The following is a 12075-nucleotide window of genomic DNA, read 5'->3' as shown; positions in this document are numbered from 1 at the left end:
GGTGACCAGAGCCTGGGACTATGTATATGGGGGAAAGAGCAGTGATTGTTCCCCATGGCTCATTCATTCCTTTTGAGAGGATCTTCCTAAAGTTCGAGTGGTCAGCCGGAAGGCATGGCCACCCCAGGCTCCTCAGAAGTTCCAGGCTGCCTCCAGGGAAGCTCCCTGCTCCTAGAAATAAACCCAAGGGTTCAAGACCGTGAACCACTTACAAAATTCCTAGCCTTTGCATAGGGAGGTGCCCTGGGAAAACAAGGGGTACTCCTGAAATGGAACTAGACAGACTTGGCCACAAGGAACTGCCCCATGTCCAGGGTCAACTCCAAAGCCCAGGCACTCCAAGATCTGTCTCCTCCTCAGGGCATCTCTCTAGTGGAATGTGATTGCTGAGATCTAATGAGATTGTTCCCATGGCTAACAGGGCAGGGCAAGGCTTCTGAGGGAGCGTTGAGTAGAAGAAGCTGTGACCCTGAGGGCAGGTTGCCAGTGGTCGGAGGCATTGAGTCTCAGGTGGCCGGTCTGAGTGAATGGAGACTGGTTGTAGACCTTGCTGTATCGACCCAAAGCCACAGAGCTGTGGCGTCTCTTCTACCAGAATCTTCCATGGAAGCTGATGGAAAAAGCTTCTGCTTGGTGGGATTAATGCCTGCTCACCCTTGGCCTTATTCAGAGCAGACTTGTTGTTCCTGCCTCTTGCTCTGCTGGCTAGGGACATAGAGAGTCTTTCCATGGGCCTTAGGCCACACTAGTCCCCAAACATTGATGACATGGAGGATCTTTCCACAGACCTTAGGCCATGCTAGTCCTCAAACCCTGAATTCACTACTCACTGTCTTTCTTCAGGTACCTGTGGGTCTCTGATGCCAGCGGGTGGATGTTTGCCCCATTGGGGACACTTTGGTCTATCACATGACTGGGGTATTTCTGGCATGCATGGACATTCCTACACTGTAAAATCCGTCCTGTCTTCAAGGTCGTCAGCTCAGGTAGAAAAGGTCTGCTTGTTGTTGGCATGTCTCGTCAGAACACAGCTTCCAGGAAAGCTATGTGGCTACCACTCCCAATCCCAGAAGGCAAGGGTGTGACCACAGTGCACCAACCTGGTTCCAGGATGGCCTCTGCCCCCTTGTAGAACCTCCTGAGTAGCCAATGCGACTGTGCAAAATGAGGCAGGAAGGCAAATCTATCCTCGCGACTACTCATCAAGGAAAGTCCTTTATAAATCCCAAATTAACTATTTCTCATTCAAAGATGGGCAATTATCAGTCTCTTTTTTTTTCGGCAATTTATAGCCTTCAACATTATGAAATATGAAAATTATTTGGGAGGAAATTCTAGCCACAGTCATGGAAAATGGAAATCCATTGAATACACCACTATAAGCATTTAAGATGACCCAGCACCTGAAGTGTAAATGTAATCACTGCACACTTGCACGTGTGGGCATACTGATCTAAGGGGGCCAGAAAAGCCAGATGATTTGTCTGCCTGGCTCTTGCCTGGTTTGGGGATTCTGTGACTAAAGATGGTGACAGCATAGTGTTTCGATTCCTAACTTCATTTTCACCATGCTTGGGTTCCCGCCAGCTCTCTCAATAACCCACCAGACAGCTCTGCAGGGAGACGAGAGAGTCCGTGGAATTGCGCAAACATTAGGTGTGGTGAGGCTTTTCTGGGATGAAGTCTCTCCCTCTCACTGGAGTTACACATTCACTGAGAGCTGCCAGCAGACCTGCTCCCATCCCCATACTTTACCGGTTCCGGGGATCCCTAAATGAGTTCAGACTCTCTATGCAGGATGGGTAAGACAATGTGTAGGGGAGTGAGCTTGTTCTACAAGGAAAGCCTGAACGGAGGTGGTTTTATGGGTTGAAGAGGTAAGCCACCATCCCATTGACCTGTCCTTAGGCACTGTGGTCCCCAGCCCCAGCAGCCCCCCACCTACACGCACCGCACCTCAAACTCTTGGTGTGAAAGTATCAGGGACAGGACCTGAAAGCTGTCAACCAAGTGAGTGAAGAGGACCAGCCGGTTCATCTCTACAAGGGACAGATTCGGGGGTGAGGGGGGGTGCCAGGGAGAAATGTCCCACCGAGTTCTGGTTTCTGCTCGGTCTCCAGCAGCAGAGCCAGCCTTTGTAAAGATAAGGGTAGAAACACAACCCATTGTTGACAAACACTCGCTGTATGTCCTCTTCTACACACTTTTGCTTACATCAGTCCAGCAGGTGCTCATGGGGAAACTTGAGGTTCCGAGAGAGTTAACTGCCCAAGGAGGGGGACTCAGTCGGTGGCCTGAGCACCTGGGTCCCAAGCGGGCTGCCAGGTGGCTCAGCTGGCATGGTAACACATGACTTACACATCATCATTAGCCCTCCGGGAAAGCAAGACTTCTGAAGGCTGAGCCACGGTGAGCATGGGTGAGGTGAGGAGAGGAAGCTTCAGGAGCGGTTTGGAGAAGATGGCTTCTTCCTCAGAGCTCTTCCTTCCGATTCATGCTGCTTTTCCTGCAAGATCTACTCAGTGTCAAATAAGGACCCGGGTCGGGCTGGCTGGAAAGAGAAGATGAACTTATAACAGCCGCCCAGCATCTGGCCACCCTCCACTCCCACCAAAAGTCCATTCAGTACATCCAGTTCTGTCTGCTGGGCCCCTCACCCACCATGGGCCTTCATCCCCCATCCCTTTTATCCACAGGCCAGTGCTCTGATCGGAGTCTTGGCCTTAGAGCTCAAAGCTTGTGGAGGAAGCATTTAGAGGAGCACGGTCTTGGCCGACTTCCCGCCCCTTCTGTATCTGTGAAAAGGAAACCTAGGCTTGCCTCTAGGGTTTCAAGAGACGTGAGCGGACCGTTGAGGTGCTGGGCACAGGTGCTGGACACAAGAACATCACCTTTTGATTTCTCCTTGCACCTTGGACCCCCACTGCCAGTCTGGGACCCTGAAGACGAGCTCAGGAGATTGCTCAGCAGAACCATGCTGCATGATTTTAGGAGCCTGAATAGCAACCCCTTCTGCAAGCCGGTGTAGGCCGGTGTGGGGCGGGCTGGGGTCTGTTTCTTCTTTTCTCCTTTTGGGGCCTGCCCCCCCCCCCGCCCCCTCGGCTTTGTTATTCAGAGCCCCCCTCCCTACTCCCTTCCCGGGGTCAGGCGGCCACTTCCAAACCCCCGTGGCGTTCAGAGCTCCGCTGGGTCCCGGTGCAACCAGGTGCTCCCCCCGGAAGCCGAGTGGGGGCAGGCAGAGGAGGAATGAAGAGGAGGTGGGGGGGATACGAGCTGGCTGGGCAGGGCCGCGGGGGACTGGGCGGGCTTAATAGGATCAGATCAGTGTAATCGCATTTCAGCCATTGTCATTCGAACCGCCCGGAGCCCGAGGTGGGGGGTCGGGCCCTTTAAGGCGACGCGCGGCCACTCTAGAGATGCGCCAGCATGACAAAGGCCTCAAGGGATCTAGTGGCGGGAAATAAAGAGATGAAGGCTCGAGGCGGGGGTCGCGGGGGATATGCCTCCCGGGCACAGTCTGCCCAGGCCGTTGCCTGCGCCCTGGCCACGTGGGTATCAACTTCGAGATCAGGCCCACGAAGACCTCCTTCAATCTCCGGACCTCTCTCTCTCTCTGGTCTCTCCCTGGAGGCCGCTCGGGGTTGGGGTCGGGGTCGGGGGGCGTGGGGGCTCGACGACTGAGCAGGAACCGCCTCCGTGGGGTCCGGTGGCCTAGATATTACGAGGTCAGCCTGGGGTGCAGCTCCCGGTCGGCCACGCGGGGGTGGCCGGTTGGAGACAGGGATGGAGAGGATAGCTGACCGCAGCGAACATAGAGAACCGGGAAAAAGCCATCAACCGGTGTCCCAGGAAGAGAGGCTCGCGGACGCGCAGAGCACGGACTGAGCAACCTAGAGGCCAAAACTGGAGAGGGTGAACGAAGTGGCTGTGGGAGTCCTCCTAAGAACTAGAGAGGTACTCCCTCCGTGATGCTAACATCGCGCAGTAGGAGAGAGCTCAGGCCGAGTGGAGCCGGGGCAGCGGGCCCGGGGGAAGGGGGTGTCTGGGGAGAAATCAGGGGGAGTTCAGAGGCGCAGCCAAGGAGGGCTTCGGAGGAGGAAGGGAAATACTGCAGGGTGGAGTCCGGAGAAGCTCTGGGAGCATAATGGCGCGCTCAGCTCTGCGGGACGTGCGGGCCCTGACTGCAAGATCGAACTCTTGACTATGGTCCATCTAGGAACGTGCAGAAAGCTGATGAGCAGGAAGGGGAAATCACACATCATATACATACTACCGCGCTCACTTGCTCCCGCGTACGCACAAGCGCCAGCTCTCACATGTCTGCTCATAGCAGACTGGCTCCATCTGGAGAGAGCCGCCTAGACAACCTCAGCATCTTCTAGGACTGCAGCACTGTGTGTTGGCCAGAAGTGCCAGGGACCTGGTGTGCCATGACTGTCAACAGCCCCCGAGGCCTTGGCATCACAACCCAGAAGACGCAGGTCTTCCAACACCTCACGCTTGCTGTCTCATCTACTGAACACCACAACCTGCCTCCAGGTCTTCAGGTTGGGGGCCTGCAGAGGGAAAAGGCACAGCCTGACCTTTCTCCAAAGCCACAGAGGGCAGAAGTCAGCTTAGGTCTCCCACTTCTAAACTGTTCAAATAGGCAATCAATTTTTATGATGTAATTTATAATTTATGCAGGTTGTCTTCATACATATGGTGTTGCTTTTGTGCGTCGGGGTTTCAGGTGCTTTATTACTCTGACGGTGTGATTTGCATTCATGTTCAGTTACCAAGATCATATTTCTCCTGTTTACACACCATAAGGGCCCAAAATGAAGATTAATGCCACTTCTCTCTGTCCAGGCCATCACTCTCGACCCTGGCTGTGACTCCCTCCTGGATCTCAAAGGTTGGCTAGGTTAGACCCTAGTGAGCTGGTGGAGAAGAAGGCTGTGCTGGCCTAAGCTCCAAGGTGAGAGGAGGCCACCTGCCCCAGCTGTGCACACCTGGCCAGAGGACCACGGTCTCTAAGGATAGGGAGAGGCGCTTGTGCATAGATATCTTTCCCCAAAGGCCACACAGCTGGGTCCAGCAGGTCACTTGGCCATGTCATAGCTGGTGTCCAGAAGGAGAAAGTGCAGAAGCCAAGTCAGCTTCCAGGGCTGCTAGAAGCTACACAGGCCCTCCAGACAGATTTGAGGAGCTTGGAAAGTCCTAAAGGGGGAGAACTAGATGATGAGCCAGAAAGTTCCTCCCAACCGTCAGCACACCCTGTGTTTGCCTTGTCATACCTTGGGAGCAGCCTTGGAGGCTCCGTACAAGGCTCACCAGACACAGCTGAAATGATGAAGCCAATTAAGCTCCAACAAACAGAAAAGAGAGGGAGCAAGTGCTGCCCCCCAGAGAAAGGGCATCTTGGAAGGCAGGACACAGAACCAGAGCTCGACTGGTCATGAGTGGCCGGTGGTCCCAGGTGGAGAAGGCCTGAAGGCCTTGCACTCTGCCCATTTAGCTGAAAGGGCGCCCTGAAGGAACCATCCCGGGGGGCTAAAGACTGAAAGACTAGCTGCTTGGGTGACAGACTTCTACTAAGTCTTGAAAATTCCAACTTCAGGTTGGGGCTGGAGAACCCTCCCCCTTCCACCCCCAACAAGCTGCTTTGCTTGGAAGGGATCCCCATCTTCAAGGGGCTGGAGGAGCAGGCGGCTTGGGCAAAGATCTGGATGTAGGCTTTCAAAGCAACCTCAGTTTTCCAGAGGGTTGGGGATACTCAGCTCCCTGATATGGAAGGATTCTGGGAAATGAGAATAAAAGGGTTACAGGATCAGGGGACTGTTCCCAGGACACCCTCCCCCTCTTGGATGTGGATCTGAGGTCAGCCCCCAGGTGTCCCACTGCACTACGGGCTGGGGGCCCAGGTCTGTGCACTCCTGGTCGTAATTATTTGATCTGCAGATGTAAGTGGAATTTATTGTAACAACAAATAGAGTGATGTCAAAACCCAACCTTGGATTAAAGCCGGCAGCCAAAGGGGAAGTGTATTAATTTTCAACAGCATCTCAGGCCAGAGCCTATTAGAACAAGCTATTCTTCAGGCCCCCCCATCAGAATTAATCATTGGGAGTTAATTTGAAGCTCAGACAAGTTGCTGTTAATTTAGTGCGGGGAGGACGGGATGGAATAAAAAGCTGAGGTGCTGGCCGAGCCTCGTGGGTCTCATTAATCAGCCAGCTGAGACGGCCTGGCTTGATTACAATTTGCAAAAAAATTCATTAGGGCCCAGGCGATTGACAATTTTTCTCTCTGCCTGTGATGTGACTCATTAGGCAGCCAAATGAAAGCCATGATGGCGGCCATGATGACAGCGGCCATCAAGGGCTGCCTGTTTATCTTCCTGCCCTCGGCCTGTCTCCAGGGCCTGGGGCTCTGAGCTCTGGGGTGCCAGGGCCCCCAGGGGTTGGGGAGGAAAGGGACAGCCCCCTAAGAGGGCAAGGGGGCACGCAGCATCTCAGGACCCTGCCTGTGCTTCTAAAGGGTGAGACAGTGCTAGTCAGCTTGGGTCTCATAGTGGGGTTCCCCGAAGGCGGCTGCCTATTTCTGGGGAGTTTTGCTTTCTCCAGGGGTTTGTGTGGGTCAAAGCTTCCACCCCAACCCCTGACACGAGGCTTTGAGAGAGAGCTGGTAGGGGCTATTTACATCTAGTATGTTGGAAGGGCAAGTGAGGAGACGTCCTGGGATCTGGGGAAGCATTGAACTCTGGGTACTCAGGGCCTCTCCCGGACCCGCAGTGCCACTGGAGCTACTGTGGGAGACCGCATCTCACCTCGCATCTCTCTTAGTCCTGGTACTGGACTCTATGTTTTCAGTCACAGCCACTCAGTGGACACACACGAATTCCATGGTCCAGGTGTGGTGTGTGTATAAAAGAGGACTTGGCATCCCTGAGGACCTAGAATTTTCGGCACCCGCAGCATTGATACCGTAGCCAGTTGGGAATCTGGCTGAAGCCCATAGAGCCAACTGGTGACCAGGGCTCTGTGTACACCGGCGCGCGCGCGGGAGGGGGGGGGGCGTTGGCGGAGGAAGGAGAGTGCGGATCCGGGAAAGCCGCTGGACCTTACACAGTCCCTTTTCCTTTTGCTCTTCCTGGTACCGGGTGGAGGACAACAGAGAACTCCAGAGATTTGCAAAGCCTGACCTAACCTAGGAGGAAAGGCCACTCCATTACATTGTCCTAAAAACTCAAGCTCGAGGCATTTTCCAATACTGGAACTATTCGGAAAGAAACCGTGACTCTGTGACTTTGGCCCTCCACCCTGCGCCTAGAGTTTGGGCAAGGGCCCCTGTGCCCCCGACCTCTGTGCGGCTGAGAGGTGACGGACTGGAGCAAGTGGAATAAATTAAGTCAGTATTGACCCAGGACTCCCCCTTCTTGGACTGGGAAGCACAGCGTGTGCTTTGCTGGAGGTTCCCCCATCCTTCCATTTGGAAAGCTGATGTGGTCGAGCCACCAGCTTCTCTTTGGGCTGCAGGTTTAACAGCCAGAAGGACTTGGGCACCGTGATCACCGTCACTAGCACGCTCCACACTTCTGGGATACCCGGGTCCTGTGCACCGCAGTCTTGGCAGCGCCAGGCCTTGGCAGACCTGGCTTTGGTCACCGTACCAAAGTTAAAGGAGGTGGTGTAGTGCAGGGCACGCCCCTCCTGAGCTTTACAGGCCGCCCCTCCAAGGCAGAAAGACGCCCCGTTCCTAGGTTTCTGCGCACCATCCCACCAAGGTCCCTCCCCCGCTTCTCCGTTTGAGGGGCTGCGGGCCCCAGCGCCCTTGGGGTGGGGCAGTGGTCAGGGCACGCCCCCCTCCGACCCCGCCCGGAGGGGAAGAGTAGGGCCTTAGAGTTCACAGCCCGCCTCCAAGCCTAGAGCTGCCGGGAAGCCTTACAGGGCTTGCTGGGTTCCGGCTCCTGTCGGAAGATAACGCCTGCAGACTGATTTATGGACCCGAGGCCCTGAGAGCGAGCAAGCACCGCTGCTTTTAGGGTCGGAGTTTCTTGTAAGGAAAGGCGTTTCTCCTCCCTGGCTGCATCCGGTTTGGAGCCCCTGAGTTTGTGCGAATCCACCACCACCCGCGCTTGCTTTCCCTCCTTCTCTGGCCAAAGTTTGTCAGTCCCCAGGCTATGGATAAGGCCATGCAAAAAGGCGACATGCCAGATTCCTAAAATGAAAACTAGGCTTTCTTAAAATCATAGCTCTACTCTCCGATTAGAAGCCTGTTAAAGTGCCACGTGGCTTATGGCCAGTCAGCCTCCGTCCTGGTCCCAGGCCACTTAGCTGACCACACCCTGGCAGTGCCCTCGAAGTGCCCAGGTGGTGGGCACTCTTATGAGGCCCCAAGGATCGAGGTTATGTTTTTTTTCTTGCTTTTTTTTTATTATTCACAAGACTGAGATTGTTTAAATGTCATAACTTATATGAAAATAAGCGACATTGAAATAAATTAAACACAACGGAGACGTGCTTCCGACATGGCTCAGATAGGAAAGAAAGCCAGGCAAGGGCAAATGAACAGAGCAGATTCCTGGAGTGCCCAAAAAGTCTGCTCTGCGCTCAACTCAAAAAGCCAGAATAAAAACAAAACAAACAAAAAAATCAGCTTAAACCCCAGCGTTTGCTCTTGTGTCTCTGGTTTACCTTTGGGAAAGTATGGGAAGGTGGTCGCTGAGGGCGACAGGGTACAGTGGTGGTTTTGTTTCATCTGGAATGTGTGAGTGGAGACGTTTGGTCCTATCCCTTTCAAAATACTGCAGCTGAGATCCAGTCTATATAGATATCTATGTACAAAGTAGGGTCGTATAATAAATATTTAGTGTATCTTCTGGTGTGGCTGTAGCCCCCATTAAGCCCATCTAGTGAATATATTCTCAATTTGCTTGGGATGTCCACATCTGGGAGGTGCCTTTGAGTTCTGCTTTGAACAGTGGAGTCTGCCACCGGTTCCCTTGGGTGTTAGGGCCTCTCCACGACGGTGTCCACCCTGGCTAGGCCCTCAGGGTCGGGCCTGCTCCAGCTGCTGGTGCTGACTTCGAATAGCGAATCTGCTGACGTGGACAGGGATGGGGACGACGATCTTGGGGTTCCGGGAGGGCTCCCCGGTCTTGGAATTGGCGTTGCCTGCCTTGACGCGTTTCCACTTGGCCCGGCGGTTCTGGAACCAGATTTTTACCTGCACCTCGCTGAGTTTGAGGGCGTGGGCGATCTGGGAGCGCTCGGTCAGGGAGAGGTACTTTTTGCAGTGGAATTCTTTCTCCAGCTCCAGCAGCTGTTCACTGGTGAAGGCAGTCCGCCGCCGCCGGTTCTTGCCGGTGGATGTGGTACTGCCTGCTGCACCGCCGCTCTGCGGGGTCTCCTCCAGTGCGTGGCCGGAATCTTCCTCCTTATGAGCTGTCTGGCCAGGCAAATTGTCATCTGAGCTGTAGTCCACATCGCTCTCCAGAGAGAAGCTCTCCTCCTTGCCCTTCGAGTCATCTTCCACCTTTGACTCGTCTTTCCCTTGCCCTCGGACAGCCCCGACTGAAAGCAAAACCAAACGGCGTTTTATTACATTTCCAACACTGCCTTCCCTACCCTTTCCCACTTGGGCACCTCACCCCCCACCCCCACCCCCACCCCCAGCAGATTGTCTTTCTACAACATTAACACATTGTGATTTCCTGGGCTTTGAGGAGTGGGGGGAGCGTGAGAAAAGCTCAAAGGAGAGGAGGAGACAGCAAAGGCGACGGCCCTTTGCCCAGAACCATCACTCAAGGGGTCGACATGCCTCCCGCGCACCCTCCCAGCCTCTGACAGCCTATGTAGAAGGATGCAGCTTGGACCTGAGGCCCAAGAGAACATTCCCTTTGTTTCCCCGGGGTCCAGGCTGTTTGAAGACCAAGGGAGAGTTCATGATCCTTCCTGTCACCATCTGAACACTGAAATTTAGCGAGTCTCAATTTCACCGCAGCAAGAGTCGGGTAGGAGAGTCGCGCAGACACCAGACAGCAGCTTTCTTGAGACAGATCGTTTGTGTCACCTTAGAAGTTCCCTACTCTACAGCCCATACGAGTGCGCGAGCGCGTACACACACACACACACACACACACACACACACACACACACACACACACACACACACACACACACACACACACACACAGCCTTGTAGAAATCTGGTTCTCTTGGGCAGCAGAGAACCCAGTGAAGACATTTAAGTCTGGACTCTTGGGTACATGCGCAACTGAAAAAAACACAGCCTAACAGGCCTCTGCTTAAGGTTCTAACATATCAAGGACCCTCAGTCATCGCAGCGTGTGTTGGGGGGACAGTTTAGATCGGGCCAAACGCACCACCAGATGTGTGGCCCGGAGCAGCTGCCAGGAGAGCACTAAAAGCCTCCCTTTCCCGAGACCCTGCTTGTTGCCTGGGTTTAAACGCCCCTTGGGAAGCTCCGCTGGACATCCCCGCGGCTCCTCCAGCTATTCCTGCGGAGGTCGGGCGGGGGCGCGGCCTCGTCCCCGGGGTCCCGGCGGGAACCCGGAGCTGGCCCGCCCCTACTCCCTCCCGTCCCCGCGTTTCGGCTGCGCGCGCCGCCGACTCACCGAGCGACGCCTGCACCGCTTCGGCCGCAGAGAAAGCGAGCAGCGAGCCCTCCTTGGCCAGAAAGGCTTTGCCGTCCTCCGCATCGGCTTGAAGCGCCTCGGCTTTGTCGAAGTTGCCGCCTCCAGGCACTGGCTGCGGAGCGAACTTGCGGGCGGCCGCCGCCTCTTGGTGCTGGGGCGACGCAGAAAAGCCACCGGGCAACGTGGCCATGAGCGTGGAGGTGAGTGCCATGCCCTGCGCCAGGCTGGAGCAGAAGCCGGTGGGCAGGCTGGGGATCTGGTGGTGAGGGTGCGCGGGTGGCAGCGCCGGCTGCAGCGCCGCCTGGGGCAGCGCGGGAGGCGGCGGCGGAGGCGGTGGCAGCACCACCGGCCGGTAGGGCATGAACATGGGGTAGCCGGTGTAGACGAAATGGCCGGGGCTGGGCTGCGGCGGGCTGCCGATCAGCGAGTCTATGCTAAAGGCGGTACTACTCCCCAGCGGGCGCTGCATCATCATCAGCGACGGCGGGAACGCTGCGCTCATAGACGCGTTCGGGAGAGGCCAGGGAGAGACGAAAAGTCCCCGAGCCGCACCGCCGCCTGGAAGCCCTCCGGATGCCGGGAGCACCGCCGGGAGCGCCGGGCAGAGGCCGAGCGGCACACGGAGCGTAGATGCCGCCGCCCCTCAGTGCGGGGCCCGCTGCATACCCGGCCGGCCTGGGTGTAGCCGCCGAGCGCGGTGAGGCCGTGCGCCCGGGATGGAGAGGGCGCCGGGGGCCTCGCGTTTGCTGGAGCCGCTCCCCGCTGCTAGCCCTTCGGAAGGCGCGCGCGTCTCGTCTGCAGCTCTCGGCCGGGCTATCAGCGGTGCGGTCGTCCGTCTGTCCGTCCCGCAGTCCGTCGTCTCCCAGGGCCGCCGGGGAGCGCGCGAAGCCGGCGCACTTGTCTCTGGCGGGCGCCGCCAGCACCTTTAAATCGCGCTCCTCTTTCTCATTCACATTTTGCCAGCTGCCCAGCGGAGCTCGTGTCACGTGGTGTTGAGCGCCATCTCCCATTGGCTGTGCCGGGAGAGGCAGGGCGAAATTAGGGCTCCGCCCCCTTTACCCAGGCTGGCCGCAGGCGGGCTGCGGGCGCCACCGTTGGAGCGTGCAGGCCTGGGAGCCCGAGACTGTGCGCCTGCACCGCACGGAGCAAACTTGAGAGGGACCCTTGCTACATCCTAGGCTCAGACCCTAGAGTCCCCGGCATCCCGGTGGAGGCCGTCTCAGAGGCGGCTTGGAGCTGGCACCCACCCGAATGGGCCAGGAGTGTTTTATTTCCTTTATGGTCTCTATAGCAGAACCCTGTGTGGTGCTCACAGTAGCTAGGGGTCCTCTGGTTTTGCCAAGGGTCCGGGAAAGGTCTCCTGAGTTGCGGTTAGGGTTTTGCCTCTGCAGGTCTGCTCCCGGATGCTCCTCCCGGGCCTGTCAGCTCCTGCT

The 12075-nt window shown here is 56.3% G+C and overlaps 1 protein-coding gene across 1 annotated transcript; it reads right to left on the bottom strand.

The window, feature by feature from the left end:
- Positions 1-8418: 8418 nt before the first annotated feature.
- Positions 8419-11146, bottom strand: Gbx2 (gastrulation brain homeobox 2). The gene is made up of 2 exons (XM_052749300.1): positions 10622-11146; positions 8419-9557 (listed from the first exon to the last, which is right to left on the bottom strand). Exons 1-2 carry the CDS (start codon positions 11142-11144, stop codon positions 9034-9036), a joined length of 1047 nt encoding a protein of 348 aa, XP_052605260.1. The 5' UTR covers positions 11145-11146; the 3' UTR covers positions 8419-9033.
- Between the last annotated feature and the right edge of the window lie 929 nt (positions 11147-12075).

This window comes from Peromyscus californicus, unplaced genomic scaffold (genome assembly GCF_007827085.1).
Source record: "Peromyscus californicus insignis strain IS unplaced genomic scaffold, ASM782708v3 Scaffold_21__1_contigs__length_65335640, whole genome shotgun sequence".
Taxonomy (NCBI): domain Eukaryota; kingdom Metazoa; phylum Chordata; class Mammalia; order Rodentia; family Cricetidae; genus Peromyscus; species Peromyscus californicus.
The sequence above is the reverse complement of the archived record's forward strand: the minus strand, read 5'-3'. Positions and strand labels throughout refer to the sequence as shown.

Coding starts and splice junctions, on each gene's coding strand:
- Gbx2 (XM_052749300.1), bottom strand. CDS start 11,144: ATGAGCGCAGCGTTCCCGCCGTCGCTGATGATGATGCAGCGCCCGCTG. Junction 9,558..10,621: donor AGCGGTGCAGGCGTCGCTCG/GTGAGTCGGCGG, acceptor TTTTGCTTTCAG/TCGGGGCTGTCCGAGGGCAA.